Source organism: Pecten maximus, chromosome 8 (assembly GCF_902652985.1).
Source record: "Pecten maximus chromosome 8, xPecMax1.1, whole genome shotgun sequence".
Classification (NCBI taxonomy): domain Eukaryota; kingdom Metazoa; phylum Mollusca; class Bivalvia; order Pectinida; family Pectinidae; genus Pecten; species Pecten maximus.
The window spans coordinates 32,318,080-32,338,292 of NC_047022.1; the positions used below are offsets into that span (position 1 = coordinate 32,318,080).

Sequence of the window (20,213 nt, forward strand, 5' to 3'; positions counted from 1 at the left end):
GGAGAAGAAGATATTTTATCATTTCACACCTTATCACACTAAGTTCCGTTCTTGCTACGTCCAACCATATCATGGACAATTTGGGAGGACGCTGCTAGTGAGAACGCATTCAGACCTTATACAACGGAGTGAAAAACGCGGCAAGACCTTAGATACAACGTAGTGAGAACGCATTCAGACCTTATACAACGGAGTGAAAAACGCGGCAAGACCTTAGATATAACGTAGTGAGAACGCAATAAGACCTTATACAACGTAGTGAGAACGCATTAAGACCTTATACAACGGAGTTAAAAACGCGGCAAGACCTTAGATACAACGTAGTGAGAACGCATTAAGACCTTATACAACGGAGTGAAAACGCATTCAGACCTTATGCCACGAGGTGAGAGCGCATTCAGACCTTATACAACGTAGTGAGAAGGCAATAATAAGACCTTATACAACGTCGTAGTGAGAACGCCTCCTTATACAAGGTAGTGGGAACGCTGTAGAAACCGATAAGGACGTGGTGTTGTCTTCGTGGACGTGAAGGAGAACGAACTTGGAACATGTTTAGAAAAAACGTAGTGATGACGTGATCGAATCAGAACGCATCAAGAAAATAAAATAAGGACAAGGTCATGAGGTAATCCAAACCTTCTGGGTTTAGTGTTTCAGCCATCTTGGAAAAGTGAACAGACGCAATTTATCAAAACTGAATGTATACAATAATAATTTGTCACAAATTCTCATTAATTGCTGAATTGTTTCAGGTTATGAAGATTTCTTTTTCAATGATTTTCGTTTTTTTACCAGTGAATCATGTATTAATGTTTTTGCTACCAAAACTGCAATCAAAGAAAATTCCTGCTGCCCAGGATCCAGTTTATTAACTGATGTGTCTAATTTACAATATTTTGGACATTTTATTCAATGTGAACATTGTTCTGCTGATCTGTTTATATTGGATGCAGTTGCAGCTGCATATTGATTTGTTGAATATTGATTTCAATGATTTGGCATCTTTATTAACAGGGAGCTGGCACCCAGAATCTGTTAAATATTGATGATTTGTAAACTATTGATTAACGGGGAGTTGTCACCCATGAACCGTTGATTGATTTGATTAATTGATTTGTCATTGAATTTTCATTGAATTTGCTTTATAATTAACGGGGAGCTGTACACCCAGAAACCGTTAATTATCATTGTTTGTATTGATTTGTGGCATGTCATTTATACCCATGCTGGGACGACTGCCAATTCTAGTAAAGTTGTGACTAATAAATCCAGTCAAACCTATTTTATGATGTCTTTGTTTTGCATTCATATTTTATAAAACAAAACATCGATAAAATACCAGATCGATGAAGTTGACAATGATCAAAAGATAACCAGCAGCAATCCCAATAGACGTCCGGCAAAATCGGAATTCGAGTCTATTCCTTTTCTTCTCTCGCTAAGTTTCAATGAATCATTTCCTTTGGGACATATTTCACATAGAAACTTGGTCTGTCGGACCCAATTAATATTTTTGGAAATTTCCCGTATACTTTCATAAATACACATTTTCCTCTAGTTTTTTATTCGCGATAATTTGTTATGTATATATTAAGCCTGAAAACTGTCAAGAGCCCGAAATGTAAATATTTCATTAGAAGTATGATTTTGATGCGGTTTGCGACATTAACATATTGGAATATCGATTTTCATTCCGGGTACACTTTAAAGCAAAGGATATAGGAAACTCCAATACTTTGCATGTTTGGAATTAAAAATTGATGCACGGAGAAGTATGTTTTGTGATATTTATAGCTATGATTACAATTTTTCAATACCATAATTACTTGAAAAGCAAAGCAATATTTCAGACCTTGTGATATGTCTGAATTTTTACTTTCTGAATACATTAGTTTGATGAATAATTGTATGTATGTAATGACAGTTTATTAGATGGTGGGCTAAAAATGGGGTCTTAATTGGTATTAATTTCAGAGAATGGACTCAAATATATGTTCTTCATTGCACAACTGTATCATATGTAAAATTTAGAGGTTTATTTCTTAATCATTCGTGCTTCACAGCCCGATTTCCGTCTGAGTTGAATATTGATTTAATAGTTCTATATGTTGTTGAAATAGCACAATTATTAAGACATAAATTGAAATATTAAAGACACTTGGATGTTAACCTATAGACCTCCATTTTTCACCAACGAGATATACCGAGAATTTCCTAAGACTGTCTTTATAATAACTTTAACTAGATGTAAATCATCTTTGACTGTAGGTTTAAAGATACAGTATATAATTTATCATTTTGTATTGGATAAGAAAACTCTACTGAGCTAGATCTAGTTACACTTCTTTTGCATTAAAACATGTGTACTTGTGCAATTAATATAATAATTAGAATAAGACCATCAAATGTTAGATTGCTATAAAAAAATCAAAATTTACACGGTGCAGATATGATTTAAAAGTTGTTACATTCCAATTTAAATATATAAAGTCAATTTCGGATCAATATTAAAACGATTTCCGGTGAAGATAGACGACAGAGTTTTTACAAGAATTTATTTAATTTATCTGTGTTTCTTTCATACTCCGAACATTTTAAACATACAGTTATTACAGTCACAATATGTATATGAGTATTATATAGCCTACGTCTCTGTCCTTTTTTTAATTTATTTTTTTTTATATAAAAATTCATGTTTATAAGCTTCGTTTACAAAAGAAAAAGAAAAGAAAAAGAGAGATTTTGCCGAATTTTTGTGAGAGAATGGCTGCAGTTCAGTCCCAATATTCTTAAATCAATTGAAAAATACTGTTTCTTAGCAAATATATCTAGGTTGTAAATAACATAATTTCATTTATTTGGTCTTCATGGAGAAAATAAATGTAATATTCGTTTACATTTATCTGAACACTTTAACTTACGTAGGCACCTACGTACATTGCAGAGCGTCCATGGGCAGGTAACTCGTCATGGCGCTATTAGAGTCACGTGACTAAGACGATAAAGATGGCAGCGACCAGGCGCCTTAAAAAGGTAAACATTATAATGTATTTACAAGCTAAAACAGGACAATAATTATGTGCTATGAAAACAATGGCGAGATTTTTCCTTCGTTTAGTCGATTCCATCTATCTAGACGGGTTCTATGCGTACTTTTATTTATACTTTTAGTCCAATGTCGACAGTTTGAGGTTGGCCTCTATGACTACAAATAGAAAACAAAAGTATCACCTTATTAGCGAAAAGAGTAAGCTCTCTCACGCATGAGCATTACACAATTTGTGTACATAAATCAGAAAAGAAACTCGGTAATTAAAAAATAATACAAAATCGTCTCCATTGTGATTGTGATGCCCGGTTTCATTTCACCCCACTTCTTGGTTTTTCCACAAGCTAAAATCTGATTTCGTCACAACCCTTTACAGCCTATGGTGAAATGACAAGTTTCGAAATTTTATAACAATGTAAATTTTGGGTCATGTTTAACAATTCATCAGCGTTCTCAGGACTACTACACTTTTAAGTAATATAAAACGTCTCTTATTGAATATTTCACAAAACGAAACCATGACTATCACTACTTAGACCTACAGTACTGTGGACTACACAAACACAATAAAGGCAGTATTTCTTAATAGCTGAGCAAGAGATACTCAGAAATGAGTTTCCCTTAAAAGGCGTTGCATTTGTCAGTATTTTCCTGTCGGAAATGATAATTATATGGTTATATTATGACAGTTCAAATAGCTATATTTGTTTGCATTGACTGTCACGAGTTCTGAGGCACTATAAGGTTCAAGTCCCAAGATAAGATACAAGAAATTTTACTTTTTGTCGTACACAGTGAAAACATGAAACAGTAGTTTAGAATATATATAGCTGTAATACAAGCTAGTCTGATTGTTCGATTTTAGGTTGTCTGATATGCCGTACGTACATTTTTCACATTTTGAACTTATTTTCAAGTTCCACCAGACCAGAAGGATTCAGTTCAAACTTGCTTGAAATGATCTTGAGATGGTCCTGACCACTAACAGTTTTATTTTTAATATTTACAAAAATGTTACTCAAAACTTACAAACTTTGTAACACCATTTTACAAAGGCGTTCATAACTTTTATCGTATCTTACGATCAAATCGTACATTTTCCTGGTAACAATTAATATATCACTTTCTAATGGGAGGTAAAAAAGACCATACCTGTTGGGGTGAAAAGTGTATGTCAGTCCTGGACCTGTGTTCCATATTTAGATAATGAACTTAATTTGGCTCTATCTTTAAACAACTACAGTACATTATCACAAAAAGAAAAACAAACAATGTAAAATTCAAATTGGATATTATTTATCATGTGGCAGTAATTACAACATCATTAAAACAGATTTTGTCAATACACACAGATAGATGTATTGCTCCAGTTCAGACATAAAAAATAGACTGACAGCTGGCAAAGTCTATGATGAATGTATGTACAGGTAACATGAATGACCTCAAGTAATTTTGCTGGCATCAATCACTCTTTGACATTCAAAACGAGACTTCTGTAGAATTGTGTAGATCATTTTCTGTTTAAGAGTGTATGATTGTGTACAGTGCCAATTTGTTTTGGTAAATTACGATGGGGGATTAAAATGGATTTGGTCTAAAGTTATGCAAGGTTTTGTAATTGGTGATTCCTAAATCTGACTTGCGCAAAAGATAGGGAAATTTGTAATTTATGATGCCTTAAAATTGTGAAACAATACCTGGTGTACATGTTATTTTTCAGGTAGGTCAGAAATCCAATATGGCCACCATCTTAAAAAACAACTTTCAAGCTTCTCAAGTTCCACTAGTGGTATATTCAATTCAAACTTGTTGGAATTTATCAGAGATATGGTCCAGACCAAGTGTTGTTATTTTTGAGGTGGTCCAAAATCCTAGAAGATGACCATCTCGAAAAAAAAACCATTTCAAACTTCTTCTCATGTTCCACTTGGAATCTCTTTAACTACGTCCCTGTTGTATGTAGTGATCCTGAAATGGGCCCAACTAGATGTTGTATTTTATGGGTAAGTCAAAAATCCAATATGGTCACCATCTTGAAAAACAATTTTCAAACACTTTCTCTAGTTCAACTAGTTTCACTAGTGGGATTAAGTCAAATTATGCCATGAGATGATCCTGACTCGATGTTGTTATTTTCGGGTCAGTCAGAAATCAAATATGGCCACCATCTTGAAAAACATGTTTAATCTTCTTAATAAGACGTAACGTCCACCTATAGGATTCAGTAAAAACCTGTCTGAAACTTAACCTCATTTAAAGGTTACAGGTTTCAAATGTGTTCAAATCTTTAAACAACATCTCAATTATAATAGGCTCTGGCAGGATTAAACTTGAACAGTAAATTATCATTAAATAAAACAGACTCTGACAGGCACAGTCATGGTGAAACTTGCTTTATCATTCAGATCTATTCATAATAGTGTTGGGAATCGGTTGAATTTTTGTGATCAATCATCACTTGTGTGTAACCAATCGATGATCGATTAAAATCAATTAATTTCCAAATGTATTTTTTGTATTCATGTCTCAATATTTTGTGAAATGCTTTCAACAACAATTTCAGTAACTAATAAACTGTTATACTAACCTACATGTATACTATCTTCCTGTGTGTTTATTTGTTTATTACACAGATAAAAATGAACCAAAATTGTTTTTTTTAATAATTTTATTCAACACAGAAAAAAACAACAAAAGGATTGTTCATTGGAGTATTAAGCTAACTGGAAATTTTGGCACGGACTGTAAAATGCTTTTATCCATCCGTTATCGAAAGTCTAATATACTTTGAAAACGAAAGTAGAACTGTGACTTACCATTGAAGGAATACGACTTTCTGCACATTTTACAAATAGTTTTTGTCATATTTAAAGTATCTGTACTTAATGGACCTTCTGCTTCTGGTTTTCATTAAAAACCAAAATGTTTTCATAAAATAGACCCTGTGCGTTTACCGAGAAGAAAGATTGTATACGTTAACGTTGCTTCCATAGCTAGTCGCTTATGATCTTACAAACGAAATCTTAGTCATCGGTACGTTTACATTCCTCCTAGTATTACAACACTGTACCAGTTATTGCGACGCTTGCTTTTGTATGATACAAGCATAACCATTTCCCGCAGTCGACTGTGTTGTAGACATTGTCAAGCTGAATTTGCGTATGTTTATCTGAAATCCGGCTAATATATTTTCATAAAACCTGATGTAGGGCACTTCCGACGAAACTCGATTACAGATTTCTTACTCGATTAAATGATCAAACGTCTCAAACAAGTGATACTCGACGAACTCGATTAATCGGAACACCACTAATTCATAATGTCTAGTTATCCCCACCCAACAAAGTTGGTGGGGGATATACAAATGGGTGCCGTCTGTCCATCCTTCCCTCTGTCTTGATTTGCTTTCCGCATGATATCTTTTGAAGGATTTTGATGAAACTTGCTTGGTAAACTTATTACCTTAATCCCTTATCAATTATTGGTATATAATAAGCATATTTAATTAAGCTGCTGTGATCTGATTGGCTGGTTGCTTTCCGCACACTTTCCTTTGAAATCTTTTAGTCGTTATTCACATGTGTTTCATGTTTTATGCTTGTTTACGTTGCCCACTTTGATTTCCTGTTATACAGTTTTTAGCTCACCTGGTCCGAAGGACCAAATTTGGTCAGATGCATCCCTATGGGTAGGGGACTCAAAATTGTAGAAATGATGGGGCTGACCCCCTGGGGGCCTCTGGGGCGGGGCCAAAAGGGGTCAATTTAGCTATTTTGATATAAACGACTTCTCTGAAACCGAGCAATGGATATCACTCATATTTGCTTGGTAGCATCACTATGGGGTGGGGATTCAAAATTGTACAAATGATGGGGCTGACCCCTTGGGGGCCTCTGGGGCGGGGCCAAATGAGGTCAATCGGGTTATATTGATGTAAACGACTTCTTCTCTGAAACCGAGCATTGGATATCGCTCATATTTGCCTGGTAGCATCACTTTGTGGTGGGGATTCAAAATTGTACAAATAGTGGGGCTGACCCCCCAGGGGCCTGAGGGGCGGGGCCAAATGTGGTCAATTGGGCTCTATTGATATAAACGACTTCTTCTCTGAAACCGAGCAGTGGATATCGCTCATATTTGCTTGGTAGCATCACTATGGGGTGGGGATTCAAAATTGTACAAATGATGGGGCTGACCCCCTGGGGGCCTCTGGGGCGGGGCCAAATGAGGTCAATTGGGCTATATTGATATAAACGACTTCTTCTCTGAAACCGAGCATTGGATATCGCTCATATTTGCCTGGTAGCATCACTTTGTGGTGGGGATTCAAAATTGTACAAATAGTGGGGCTGACCCCCCAGGGGCCTGAGGGGCGGGGCCAAATGTGGTCAATTGGGCTCTATTTATATAAATGACTTCTTCTCTGAAACCAAGCAATAGATATCGCTCATATTTGCCTGGTAGCATCACTATTGAGTGGGGACTCAAAATTGTACAAATGGTGGAGCTGACCCCCCGGGGCGCTGAGGGGCGGGGCCAAACAGGGTCAATTTGGCTAAATTGATATAAACAACTTCTCCCCTGAAACTAAGCATTGGATATCTCACGTATTTGCCTTGTAGCACCTACTTGGGATAGGAATTCAAAATTGTACAAATGGTGGGGTTAACCCCCTGGGTGTCTTAGGGGCGGGGCCAAAAAGGGCCAGTTTGGCTAGATTGATATAAACGACTTCTCCTCTGAAACTAAGCAATGGATATCTCACATATTTGACTGGTAATATCCCCTTGGGGTAGGGATTCAAAATTGTACAAATGATAGGGCTGACCCCCCCTGAGGGCTGAGGGGCGGGCCAGAAGGGGTCAATTTGCCTAAATTGATATAAACAACTTCTTCTCTGAAACTAAGCAATGGACATATATATATCGCTCATATTCGCCTGGTAGCATCCCCTTGGGGTAGAGATTCAAAATTGTACAATTGGTGTGGCTGAACCCCGGGGGGCTGAGGGGCGGGGCTAAAAGGGATCAATTTGGCTAAATTGACATTTTTAGAATTACAATAAAAACAATGTTCATGTAACCATATAAAATGCCTATGATATATTGACATAGCAATACCAGTATAGCAAATATACTTAAGCATAGTTCTTGTTTCATATCTCATGAAACCAGGTGAGCGATACAGGCCCTCTGGGCCTCTTGTTTGCATGGGTGGCCGGGGGATCTTGACAATGTCCTTGTTTAATTTTGTTCAATCTATATCTTTGATTTTGCTCGAGGTTTAATGTAATCATTATTTGCTCTGAATAGGCAAGACACTGACAGCTAGCTGGGCAATGCTATTTGACAATTTTGCCTTTGGGCTTCTTGTTTTAATTTATACTCACTTACTGCATTGAAATTGAATTTGTATGTGTTGGTCAATCATGTTTTGATCACATACATACTTTGAAACTTGTAATTCAGTTGCAGAAACATACCATTTTCAAATTCTTCTAGAACAAGATTGTTGTTTTTTGTTGTTTGTTTATGTTTTATGGCCCATCGACAACTAGGGTCATTTTGCTATATGGTCAAACAATATATACAATATAAACATGTAGCCTTCTAAAGATAACCATTACTTAAACTGATTCATTTTGTGTTCTGTTCCAGGAATTAGATGATATACTAAAAAAATCAATTCCAGCATTCAAAAAGATAGAGGTAGATGAATCCAATATGTTATACTGGACTGGGCTTATGATGCCGGTAAGTAGCCCTGTCAATATTTTATATCTTTTCTACAGGGTATATCAATCCAATCAATCACCGATCCTATTTATATAATTGCATTTATTCAAGAACGTGCTAAATAGTGTTCATGTGTATCTATGAAGAGTTGGATGCACAGGGCCCTCATTTAATGCATGTATTGTCGATTATTGATGTCATATATGCATGTGCACTCGGAGAAGATATTACACTAGCACTAGTACTGTAAGGACACAACAAAATGCTGACTTGAGTGCCCTAGCTGCAGTTTAACCATTATTTCATTGACAGAAATGAAAAGCTGATATATGCTACACTGTTTTTATTGAGTATGTTGTGAGGGCACAGTGTTTGTCAAACTAAAATTTCCATTGCCAAACATTTTGATTAAATTTTATATGAACAATAATGAAAGAAAAAAAAGATGAAAGATTGGAGATGCCTTGGTTAGGGTATATATATGTGGATAAATCATATTTTAATGTTATATATATATAAGTAATATGTATTGATGAATCAATATCTTAAGGTGTGTCACAAAATTTGTTTTCATGAAAGTTAAAGGTCACTATCTTGAAGGCAGATTCTACCTTATTCTGTAACCTTGCTAGACTGTCTATCAACCTTGATTTCCCCCTCTTAATGAATTAAACAGAAGTTGAAGTCTATCTCATTTGCTTGCTCTCTCTTGTAGAAAGCCGTGTTAATTTTCCATTATTTTTATAACACCCTTCTAAAAGCAACATTTTTATTCCGATCTGATAACAATTATAGATTTTTACACAGTATGTCAAAATTAAAGGCGAAAGTAAAACAGCTTTGTTTGACTTTGGGGTTTTGTGCATAAAGCTTATATGTATGTTTCAAATTCTCAGACATACATACTCCCAATGATTCAGACACATCTGTAAACCAGATATACTGATACCCTATGATTCAGACACATCTGCAAACCAGACATACTGATACCCTATGATTCAGACACATCTGTAAAGCAGACAAATGTTTGTTACCTGGTGACATCCTGTCTAGACAGGTTATACTGTAGTATTACCACACCATGTATTCTTGCTATATTCTAAATGAAATAACAAAATCATAATTTTTTTCCAGCTTGATCCACCTTATAACAAAGGAGCATTTAAGGTTGAAATAGTGTTTCCAGCCGAATATCCATTCAAACCTCCAAAAATAACATTTAAGACAAAAATCTACCATCCAAATGTTGATGAAAAGGGACAAATATGTTTACCTATCATTAGTGCAGAAAACTGGAAACCAGCAACAAGGACTTGTCAGGGTAGGTCTATCAGTACAGTATATATATTCTGTCATTTTTGTGAAATAGATGTGATCTTTAGCTGAGAACAATTCAATTTTCTATCAATTTCATTTAAAAAAACTAAATAACAAAGTCTAGATCTATGCATTGTAAAAGCATGAGAATCTGTTACAGCCCTTTGAATAATTCTATTCAACTTTTGTCAAGTGGTGTAATGTCAGTGAAGAAAAACAGAGTAATATTAACAAGAGATCCCATTGGGATCTTCAATGGTGCTCACCAGCGAATGATCTTAATTGGATCTAATTTTTCTACTTTTCTCATCATTAAGCTTCCTCTAGATCATTTAGAAACAGGAAGGGGGTCCCTAAATTAGTGATTGAAGAAATATCCAAGCCTATCAGCCATTTTGTTTTCCTGATCAGTGTTCAAAATTAATCATGCACAGTTAGGGATCAAGAAAAACCTACACATTGAGTTTCAGAAATATCATGCTTTATTCCTGAAATAGTGACAATAAACTTTCACCAGCCAAAATCCAAGATGGAGACAGCTTTAGAATTTATTTACTTGGTATGCCCCTATGTGACTTCATCATGGGCGTACTGTACATGTTTTACCCCCTTTCTCTTTGTCATTTGTCTATTAATCTTTCTGCTGATGCAACATTGGTAAAAGGTTTTTAGCAAGTTTTTTGAAGCCATTTTTGGTAGTTAAAATAAATTGGAGAAAGGGGGTATCGTATGACAGAATATATCAATATTTTTCACTTCTGCTTTGCACTCGTGAAATATCGATATTCTGTCATAATCGTGAAATACTAGTACCGTAGTTGACCTAATAAGGACGCCCCTACCTTTTTTCAAGGAAATAAATCTTTGACTGAGTGTCAAAATGGTGTTCAAAAGTAATAATTCATGTGAAATGTTTTGCTACGTTATGTGTTCAATTTTCTTCAGCAAATTAAGTAACTGGAACACAAGTTTTCGCCACATTTTGTCTATTCCTACAGATGACATGTCAGTGCAAAGAGCACCCAAAACTAATTAAACACACATACAAATAATAACTTACCATCTTTATTTGAAGATAAAGTAAAAGACTTCATTCTTGTTGAAAAATAACTTTTGTTCAGAACAGAAAGCTAGTTAAAGACATTGTAAATCAATTATTAGGTCAAAGAAAACGATGTCTGATATGATCTGGGAGATCACCTGTGTCTATAAATAGAACACAAAAGCGTTCCATTGGAACACACGTTCTCTGGTCTAAAGATCAGCTGGCATGGTTTACAAGTTTACAGGAATATTCAAGTGATGTTTAAGCTTAATATATGATAATGAATAGATATTTTCATCTGGAATATTGTTATGACTGAATATTTTACCGTTTCCACAGTCTTGGGTATTCTGCTATAAGGTATAGTCTGTTTCATAAAACTTCAGAATAACTAATACTGTCAATTACCCGTGCCCTGCGCCCTTATTTGGTCAAATACAGTATATGTTATATTCAACACTAAACCATTTAATGTCCTCTATATATTTCCCTTGTAAAAATATGATAATCATAAGTATGGATATGTACACTGTGTGATTATTTTCATGTGGTTCCTATATTTCAGTGATTGAAGCTCTAATTAACTTAGTCAACAGCCCCGAGCCAGAGCACCCACTCAGAGCTGATATAGCTGAGGAGTATACCAAAGATAAGAAGAAATTTTTGAAAAATGCAGAGGAGTACACAAAAAAGAATTCAGAAAAACGGCCAACGGATTAAGAATTTTGACATAATATGATGATGTTAAGTTTATACATGGTGACTTTCAAACATCTGTGTTTGTGATGCGCCATTGTTTAGCTGTCACCATGGAGATGTCATGGCACTTTTCTGTCGATAAGTCTGTTTATTTCATCATTAATAAATTTTGGCCTTGGTTTTGAATTACAGATCACTGTGGCCTTGTTCCAGGAAGAAATGATTTTAGGAGAAATTGGTGATTGTCTGTTTAGAGCTGATTTTTAGAATGTGATAAATAGCAATCTTTTCTAGATTGTCATAATTTAGTAAAGAATTACATAAGTACAGAAGATCACTTTGAAGAGTTTAAAAATATTGCTGTGTTTTGTTTCTCGTTAGGACTTTAAATCAGGTTGTAGTTTTGTTGAATCTGAAAAAAATGGGTTAATTGTTTATATAACTTAGTCATTCTTAAAATATTAACAGATATATATGCAATACTGTCATATGCAATATTGATTTGATTGTGTTCCTATATTTATTTAAACAACTTTGGCAAGTCAAGAAGAACAGCTTGTTATACTGAATCTTTGGCACAAGTTATGCAAACAATAAATCTGACATTATTTTATTCATTGACGTCAAAAAAGAAAGTAACAAATTACAATGATATATTAATTTAGCTATTTAGATTTGCCGAAAAATGAAAATACAAAGTTTGCTACTGTAAGAATTAAGTATTTAAATTAATTACACAAGGAGTGTTCTGGTTTTAGTTATATAAATATAAATATTGTTTCATAATGTTATATTACTTTGCATCTATGACACAAACAATAATCTCCTTACAGGGCATGCGTCTTCAGAATGAGTTGTCGACTCTTGACTAAGAAACTTAAAAGTCAACTTTCAATGAATTGGGGAAACAAAGAAGATAATAATAATAAAAACATAGAAACACATTTGAAGAGTCTAGGACACAAGTCTTTTGTAGCACCTAAACTAAACCAGAATGGACTTGTCAGTAGATAACAATACACTTTTAATTCTTCTGTCAGTGATAAAGTGCAGCAATCTCAAATTATAACAAATTGAACACATGACTAAAACTAATATTTCATATTAAAGTTGATGTATTTTAGGTTTTTTGAGTTCTATTTCTGTTTACTGTACACTAAAATATCTAGACAATGTTTTCAAAAAGAGATAAGAAGGGACAGCTAGAAGAAGGGAGATAACTGGAAATTAGAGAAGGGAGATAACTGGGGGTAAAAATTCTGTGTGTCGCAGGTACTATAACAGGACACCGCACTTTGTGATTTATACAAATTCCATTAATAGTTGTATTGAGGATTTATATGTTAAGTGTGTTTTTGTTTATATAAAATATGTTCTTGGTTAACTTTGCCTGTCTGTATTCTGATAGTTTCATACTTCATATTCTACATTATTGAATGAAGTCACTTTCACGCTTACTGTAGAAGCTGTAGAATGAATTAGTTTATAATTGTTATGGAGATTGGTGTGCACTTGATATTGAGTTGAATGTTGAAGTGATTAAAAGAGATTTGTACATAGCCTCCGTGTAACTAGAATGTTGTGAGAAAGAGCAACAAATTTGTGTTAAGAATTAAGAAAGTACACTGTAAACCAAGATTGGATTGATCTTAACTTCATCGCTTTAGATATCTACTAATACCAGTATTATAAGGTCTCTTTTGTTGATTTTCAGGACTTAACCTTGCTAATAATAACATACACATTATATTTCTTAATTGGATTACTTGGCCTATCAATATAAATTTCAAATTTCTGGTAGATAAAGCCATCCAGTATCTACAGTGTCGTCACCATTTTACTTTGTCACATCCGTATGTGATGTATAACTCCCAGGTATGTCCATTATAAATAGTGATACTGGTTATATGTTTACAATGTTGGCTTTCCTAGTCAGAAATTCTTTAAAAAAAATTGATTATTCAATCCTGTATCAGCAAACTATAAACCATATCCTGTATCAAAACCAATGTATGGTAGCAAGTTATCCATTTCATTTCATAACAAACTTCTTTTTTTTTGCTGTTAAAACATGGACATGAGTATGATGGTTATTTTTAGATCACTTGAATTAAAGTTGCTTGTCATGGTTATTTATCATCTTGACATGGAAGTATCATCTGCAATGCGAGGGACAGGGTTTATTGGAATAAGATTACTAAAATTTGAAAAAGAATAATCTCACATAATAACAGTTGGAACTCTTTAAATTGTAGAAATAAAAAAAGGCACTCAAACAGCATGGCACCCTAGGGCTAGGGGATGGCTAGAATAAAGCGATCACACAATATGGCACCCTAGGGCTAGGGGATGGCTAAAATAAAGCGATCACACAATATGGCACCCTAGGGCTAGGGGATGGCTAGAATAAAGCGATCACACAATATGGCACCCTAGGGCTAGGGGATGGCTAAAATAAAGCGATCACACAATATGGCACCCTAGGGCTAGGGGATGGCTAGAATAAAGCGATCACACAATATGGCACCCTAGGGACTAGGGGATGGCTAAAATAAAGCGATCACACAATATTGGCACCCTAGGGGATGGCAATAGATGAGGCATCTCCATAACTTTGCACCTAGGGTCTAAGGATGGTTGAAAAACAAAGAAGGCCCAATACAACATTGCACCCTTGGTGGTTAAAAATACAGGGAAAATTTCTTAAAATATAACTATATTGTAATTAACTGGCCATTATTATTATTTTTTTATTTTTCATATATTTATTTTGCGAAAATTCAATCAAGAATTATTTGAGTGTGTATCGTGGGCCAATGTATATTTCATTACACAAAAGTTTTAAAACAGATACGACAAAAAATTATGAAATATTTAGTTCCAAAGTTCCCATATTGGATGGTACTCTGAATCACGGTTGAATTGTATGTTTGTCAGATGTTACCTTTAACAAACTATAATGATATATGTCAAGTATACGTGAAGTTTTTCACTGTTCACAGAAAGAATTTAAGTTAAATCTTGAAAATGTTTTTGTTTTCTGGATTCCCAGTGTTAACAATAACATGAAACAAAATTATTGGGCAGTTTGTGTAACACAGCTTTGCAGATAAAAATATTATTAAAGAAAAAGTGGTATTATTTTGTTGTTTGTTTAAATTCTTCTTCATAGTTCAAGACAATGAAAGGGTGACATCTTGTCAATTGTATTGAGGTGGTAGTGTCCATTGTCTATCCAGTGTAGAATCCACCTTTTAAAACATTTCTGTAAAGTAACTGTCCAAGTCAAATTTAAAATTTGGCATTCAATGAGTTGGCAAATGATTTAAGTTTTATACAACCCATCAACATCAATGACTGACGGTGTAACACATCTCTTGAAAGAGATATGACACTTTGTTGATTTTCTTGTCAAGGCCATACACATTGTACTGCCCTTTGTTTCTTTTTCTTGCAGGAGCAATAGTTTTGACAGTTCTTGAATTAGTTACTCTAACTTTGCATCATCTTTAAATGTAAGATTTTTGCCTGCTAAACAGGCTTCCCTTTTTACATACAAAGTCATTGTTCTCCCATGGCCATTACTTTTTAGCTCACCTGCTCGTGGCGCGGTGTCCGTTGTCCGTCCGTCTGTCCGTCCGTCCAGCGTCAACTTTTCCATTCAAGCAACTTCTTCTCAATAACCAAAAGGCCCAGAGACCTAATATTGGGCCTGTAGCATGCTGGGGTGAAGCTACCAAATTTGTTCAAATGAATAAAGTTGACCTTGACCTTCATTCAAGGTCACAAGGGTCAAAAAGGCTAAAATCTTTAAACGACTTCTCAATAACCAAGAGTCCCAGGGAGTTGATATTGGGTCTGTAGCATGCTGGGGTGAAGGGCTACCAAGTTTGTTCAAATGAATGACCTTGACTTTCATTCAAGGTCACAGGGGTCAAATAGGCTATAATCTTCAAACAACTTCTCCTTAATGACCAAGATGCACAGGGACTTGATATTGGGCCTGTAGCATGCTGGGGTGAAGGGCTACCAAGTTCAAATGAATGACCTTGACCTTCATTCATTCAAGGTCACAGGGATCCAATAGGCTGAAATCTTTAAACGACTTCTTCTCAATAACCAAAAGGCCAAGGGAGTTTATATTGGGTCTTTAGCATGCTGGGGTGAAGTGCTACCAAGTTTTGTTAAAATGAATGACCTTGACCTTCATTCAAGGTCACAGAGATAAAATGGGCTGAAATATTTAAAGGACTTCTTCTCAATAACCAAGAGTCCCAGGGAGTTGATATTGGGTCTGTTGCATGCTGGGGTGAAGTACTACAAAGTTTGTTCAAATAAATGACCTTGACCTTCATTCAAGGTCACAAGGATCAAGTAGGCTGAAATCTTTAAACGACTTGGATCTTAAATATGGCCTCTGATCCACCTGTTCTTAATTATGTTTATTTATGAAATGGATCACTGGATAGCAGGTGAGCGATTCGGGCCCATTGGGCCCTTGCATCTTCAATACCATATTATGTGATATGTTGTACAATGTCACAAGGATACAACTCACAGGATGAGGACTATCTCCAAAGTTTTAGGAAGTAGGGTGTAATTCTATTCAGCATTTAAAAATAAAGCAATTTGAACAAACTACAGAGGAAAGAACACATTACAATATATGTTCACCTTGGACCTTAAATGAATGAGGCGAGTTAAATGAAATGGCAATAATCTTTTTGTACAATTATGATAAAACACAAGCCTGGGAGTTGATTTGGTGTCCAACTTTGTAAAAACCAGAAATATACTGGAAAATTGAGAAGGGGAGAAATGACCAGATCAGAGAGGAAGCGGAAACATAGATTTACAAGATCATTGACAGGATTATGTAATAGACAGCAAGAGGAACCTGTTCAAGGAATGGTGAAAACAATGAAGCCATCTAGATTTGTTATAAAGGGACAAGAACTGAATCAAGATGAAGGGGCCCATAGAAATGGAATTCATGCTTTCCAGTACAAATTAATTTTTTGAACACTACAGTACACAAAGTTTACATAACCAACAGACATCTTACAAAGCTGTACGGTAGGTATGATGATTTCAATTTCCGAATAGTTAATTTTCCATTTCTAGATTTTGTGTTTACACATCCCTGTTGATTTGATATGGAAGGGCTTGCTCCATTTTCAGGACTTCTCTGACAAATGTTGACTGCTGATCGAGAGATTAACAGTTATTGGAAATATAGGTTGATGGAGATCATGGGAGATTTAAGGTCAACATCATGATATCGTTTACAAATATTTTATTTCCTTATGCAATATGAAGTCAGACATGTTTGATGCTTTTAGATATATGCTTAGTGGTTCTCTTTTTACCGCCCTAGTTCTCATTTGAGATGGTGACAATATCAAACTGACCTAGATTTGTATGGTGGGTGTCGTTGATGAAACGGAACACTCTCTCAGATCACCTGGTTTTAATTCTAGTACTTTTTTCAGCAATATCCATACAAATCTGTTTATGTTTTGCCCTTGTTTAGTCAATTTTTAGTTTATTTTATGGTTTCATCATCAAGTCAGAATCTTATTTGCATACTCACTACATTTATAGCAGGACGTTCACTGGTTCTGCTAGACAGACTTTTATCTACATCTGGCATGACTACTGAAATGTTTCTGGTTTAGAGGTATGGAGCATGGGGCATCACACAAAAAGTAAGAAAAAACAACTCTTCCTCTTCAAAAGTAATCAACATCAAAGGAATATTTGGTGTTACAAAAGTCACATGACAAAAACTTTTTTTTCATGGTTTTATTGCACAGAATTTCTTCATTTACACAATCTTCTCATAACATTAATTAATATTGTTGTATAGTAAAATAAAGCTAAGAATACATTTATATTGTATGAAAACAGGAATAATGCCTAATTGTCCAAATGAGTTAAGCTCATATTTATACTCAAAATAAGTGAGCACATCATACCAAGACGATGAACTTATTAATGAAGGATGAAGTACTGCAATAACTAATACCAGTGCCTTAAAGTTTTAAAGCGAAAGCGACATTTCTTTCAACCTATAATTTGATGTTGTCATTTGGCTCCTATGATAAACATTTTAGGCCCTTAGCATCACCGACGAGCCCGTTTATAGAGGAAACTGCTGTATTGTGCAGTTTAATTCATTTTGGCTCTACATATGTAGCTGTCAATTTGTTTTGAATGGTGCTAATATCATGTGTCCTTTGTACAATCCTTTGACGTGAAAGAAATCAAAATAACGGTAAAATTAGGTAAAAAAGAAATTGATTTAAAAAACAAATTGCCATCAAATCACTCTTAGATCTCAAGTCTCCTATAGATGCATATGGGCATATAAAAATAGGTTAATTGAGTAGGTAATCATTTAGGAATTACATCCTTGCATTTCAAAACTTTCCCCAAAAAACTTTTGAGGTGGACACCAGGGAAATAAAATTACCCATGGTTACTCCCAACTGTGAAGTTACAATTTAGTCTTTAAAGCGACTATAACTAGATTTCATAATCATTAAATAGTCATTTCTTCTTATAGAGAAATAACCAAAAAAGTAGAAAAAAATGCAAAAAAGAGCCTATCAAAAATATTGTATAAATAAATGTTAACAGGTTTAAAACACTTTAACCTCAGTTGTCTGAACATCAATACTACACAAAGAAAGTAAATTTTAATCAGGTGAGGTGAGAGTGATTAGTCTGTTATTTTGCACTGATTTTAGGTATTTACAAAACATGGTTGAAGACACTTAATTCCCTTCATTTAGGGAAAGTTTATGATATATTTTTAATATTACACCAGATGATATTTTCCAAAAGCAATTTCACAGTTGTTTTAGTAACAGTTGACACCATTCAGTTCTAACATTTTGACAAAAATGTCAATTCACTATACAATTAGAAACTCAAACGGAAATGTCCTAAAGATATACAATGTAAATATAAAATCTCTAGAAATAGTAACAGTAGAAATATACTGGAATATGGTACATATGTCATTCTATATATCAAGCAAAGACCTATATAACTATATGTTACATCACAGGGGCTTGGCACGATTTTCCAAATGATAGTCTATATATTTATGTATATAGTATATACATAAATATATAGACTATCATTTGGAAAATCGTGCCAAGCCCCTGTGTGTTACATTACAATCTATTATAGGTCTCTGACTGTAGTTAACAATCCTCCAAGGGTATAATGTGATGACTACCCTCAGAATTTATATCACCAATACAACATTCAGCTTTGTATGTAATGTTTATTGATCACAAGCACTCGCCTCATCTGTCAATACACTCAGTGTATTAACAGACAAGGTGTTTGTGTGTAGCACACCCAGTATATTGGGTGTATTGACAGACAAAGCGAGTACCTGTGTGTTACACCCAGTATATTGGGTGTATTGACAGACAAAGCGAGTACTTGTGTGTTACACCCAGTATATTGGGTGTATTGACAGACAAGGTGTTTGTGTGTAGCACACCCAGTATATTGGGTGTATTGACAGACAAAGCGAGTACTTGTGTGTTACACCCAGTATATTGGGTGTATTGACAGACAAAGCGAGTACTTGTGTGTTACACCCAGTATATTGGGTGTATTGACAGACAAAGCGAGCACCTGTGTGTTACACCCAGTATATTGGGTGTATTGACAGACAAAGCGAGTACCTGTGTGTTACACCCAGTATATTGGGTGTATTGACAGACAAAGCGAGTACCTGTGTGTTACACCCAGTATATTGGGTGTATTGACAGACAAAGCGAGTACTTGTGTGTTACACCCAGTATATTGGGTGTATTGACAGACAAAGCGAGTACTTGTGTGTTACACCCAGTATATTGGGTGTATTGACAGACAAAGCGAGCACCTGTGTGTTACACCCAGTATATTGGGTGTATTGACAGACAAAGCGAGTACCTGTGTGTTACACCCAGTATATTGGGTGTATTGACAGACAAAGCGAGCACCTGTGTGTTACACCCAGTATATTGGGTGTATTGACAGACAAAGTGAGTACCTGTGTGTTACACCCAGTATATTGGGTGTATTGACAGACAAAGCGAGTACCTGTGTGTTACACCCAGTATATTGGGTGTATTGACAGACAAAGCGAGCACCTGTGTGTTACACCCAGTATATTGGGTGTATTGACAGACAAAGCGAGTACTTGTGTGTTACACCCAGTATATTGGGTGTATTGACAGACAAAGCGAGTACCTGTGTGTTACACCCAGTATATTGGATGTACTGACAGACAAAGCGAGTACTTGTGTGTTACACCCAGTATATTGGGTGTATTGACAGACAAAGCGAGCACCTGTGT

At 35.1% G+C, this 20,213-nt stretch overlaps 1 protein-coding gene across 1 annotated transcript; it reads left to right on the plus strand.

Annotated features, from left to right (window-relative positions):
* Positions 1-2,935: 2,935 nt before the first annotated feature.
* On the plus strand, positions 2,936-14,989 carry LOC117333222 (ubiquitin-conjugating enzyme E2 L3-like). Its single transcript, XM_033892406.1, has 4 exons — positions 2,936-3,036; positions 8,710-8,805; positions 9,922-10,108; positions 11,715-14,989. Exons 1-4 carry the CDS (start codon positions 3,010-3,012, stop codon positions 11,867-11,869), a joined length of 465 nt encoding a protein of 154 aa, XP_033748297.1. The 5' UTR covers positions 2,936-3,009; the 3' UTR covers positions 11,870-14,989.
* Positions 14,990-20,213: the final 5,224 nt, after the last annotated feature.

What these genes read in the sequence shown, in the direction of transcription:
- LOC117333222 (XM_033892406.1), top strand. Translation starts at nt 3,010, where the DNA reads ATGGCAGCGACCAGGCGCCTTAAAAAG. An exon ending in CGACCAGGCGCCTTAAAAAG is followed by an intron (nt 3,037 to 8,709) that starts GTAAACATTATA and finishes GTTCTGTTCCAG; the next exon opens with GAATTAGATGATATACTAAA. An exon ending in GGACTGGGCTTATGATGCCG is followed by an intron (nt 8,806 to 9,921) that starts GTAAGTAGCCCT and finishes ATTTTTTTCCAG; the next exon opens with CTTGATCCACCTTATAACAA.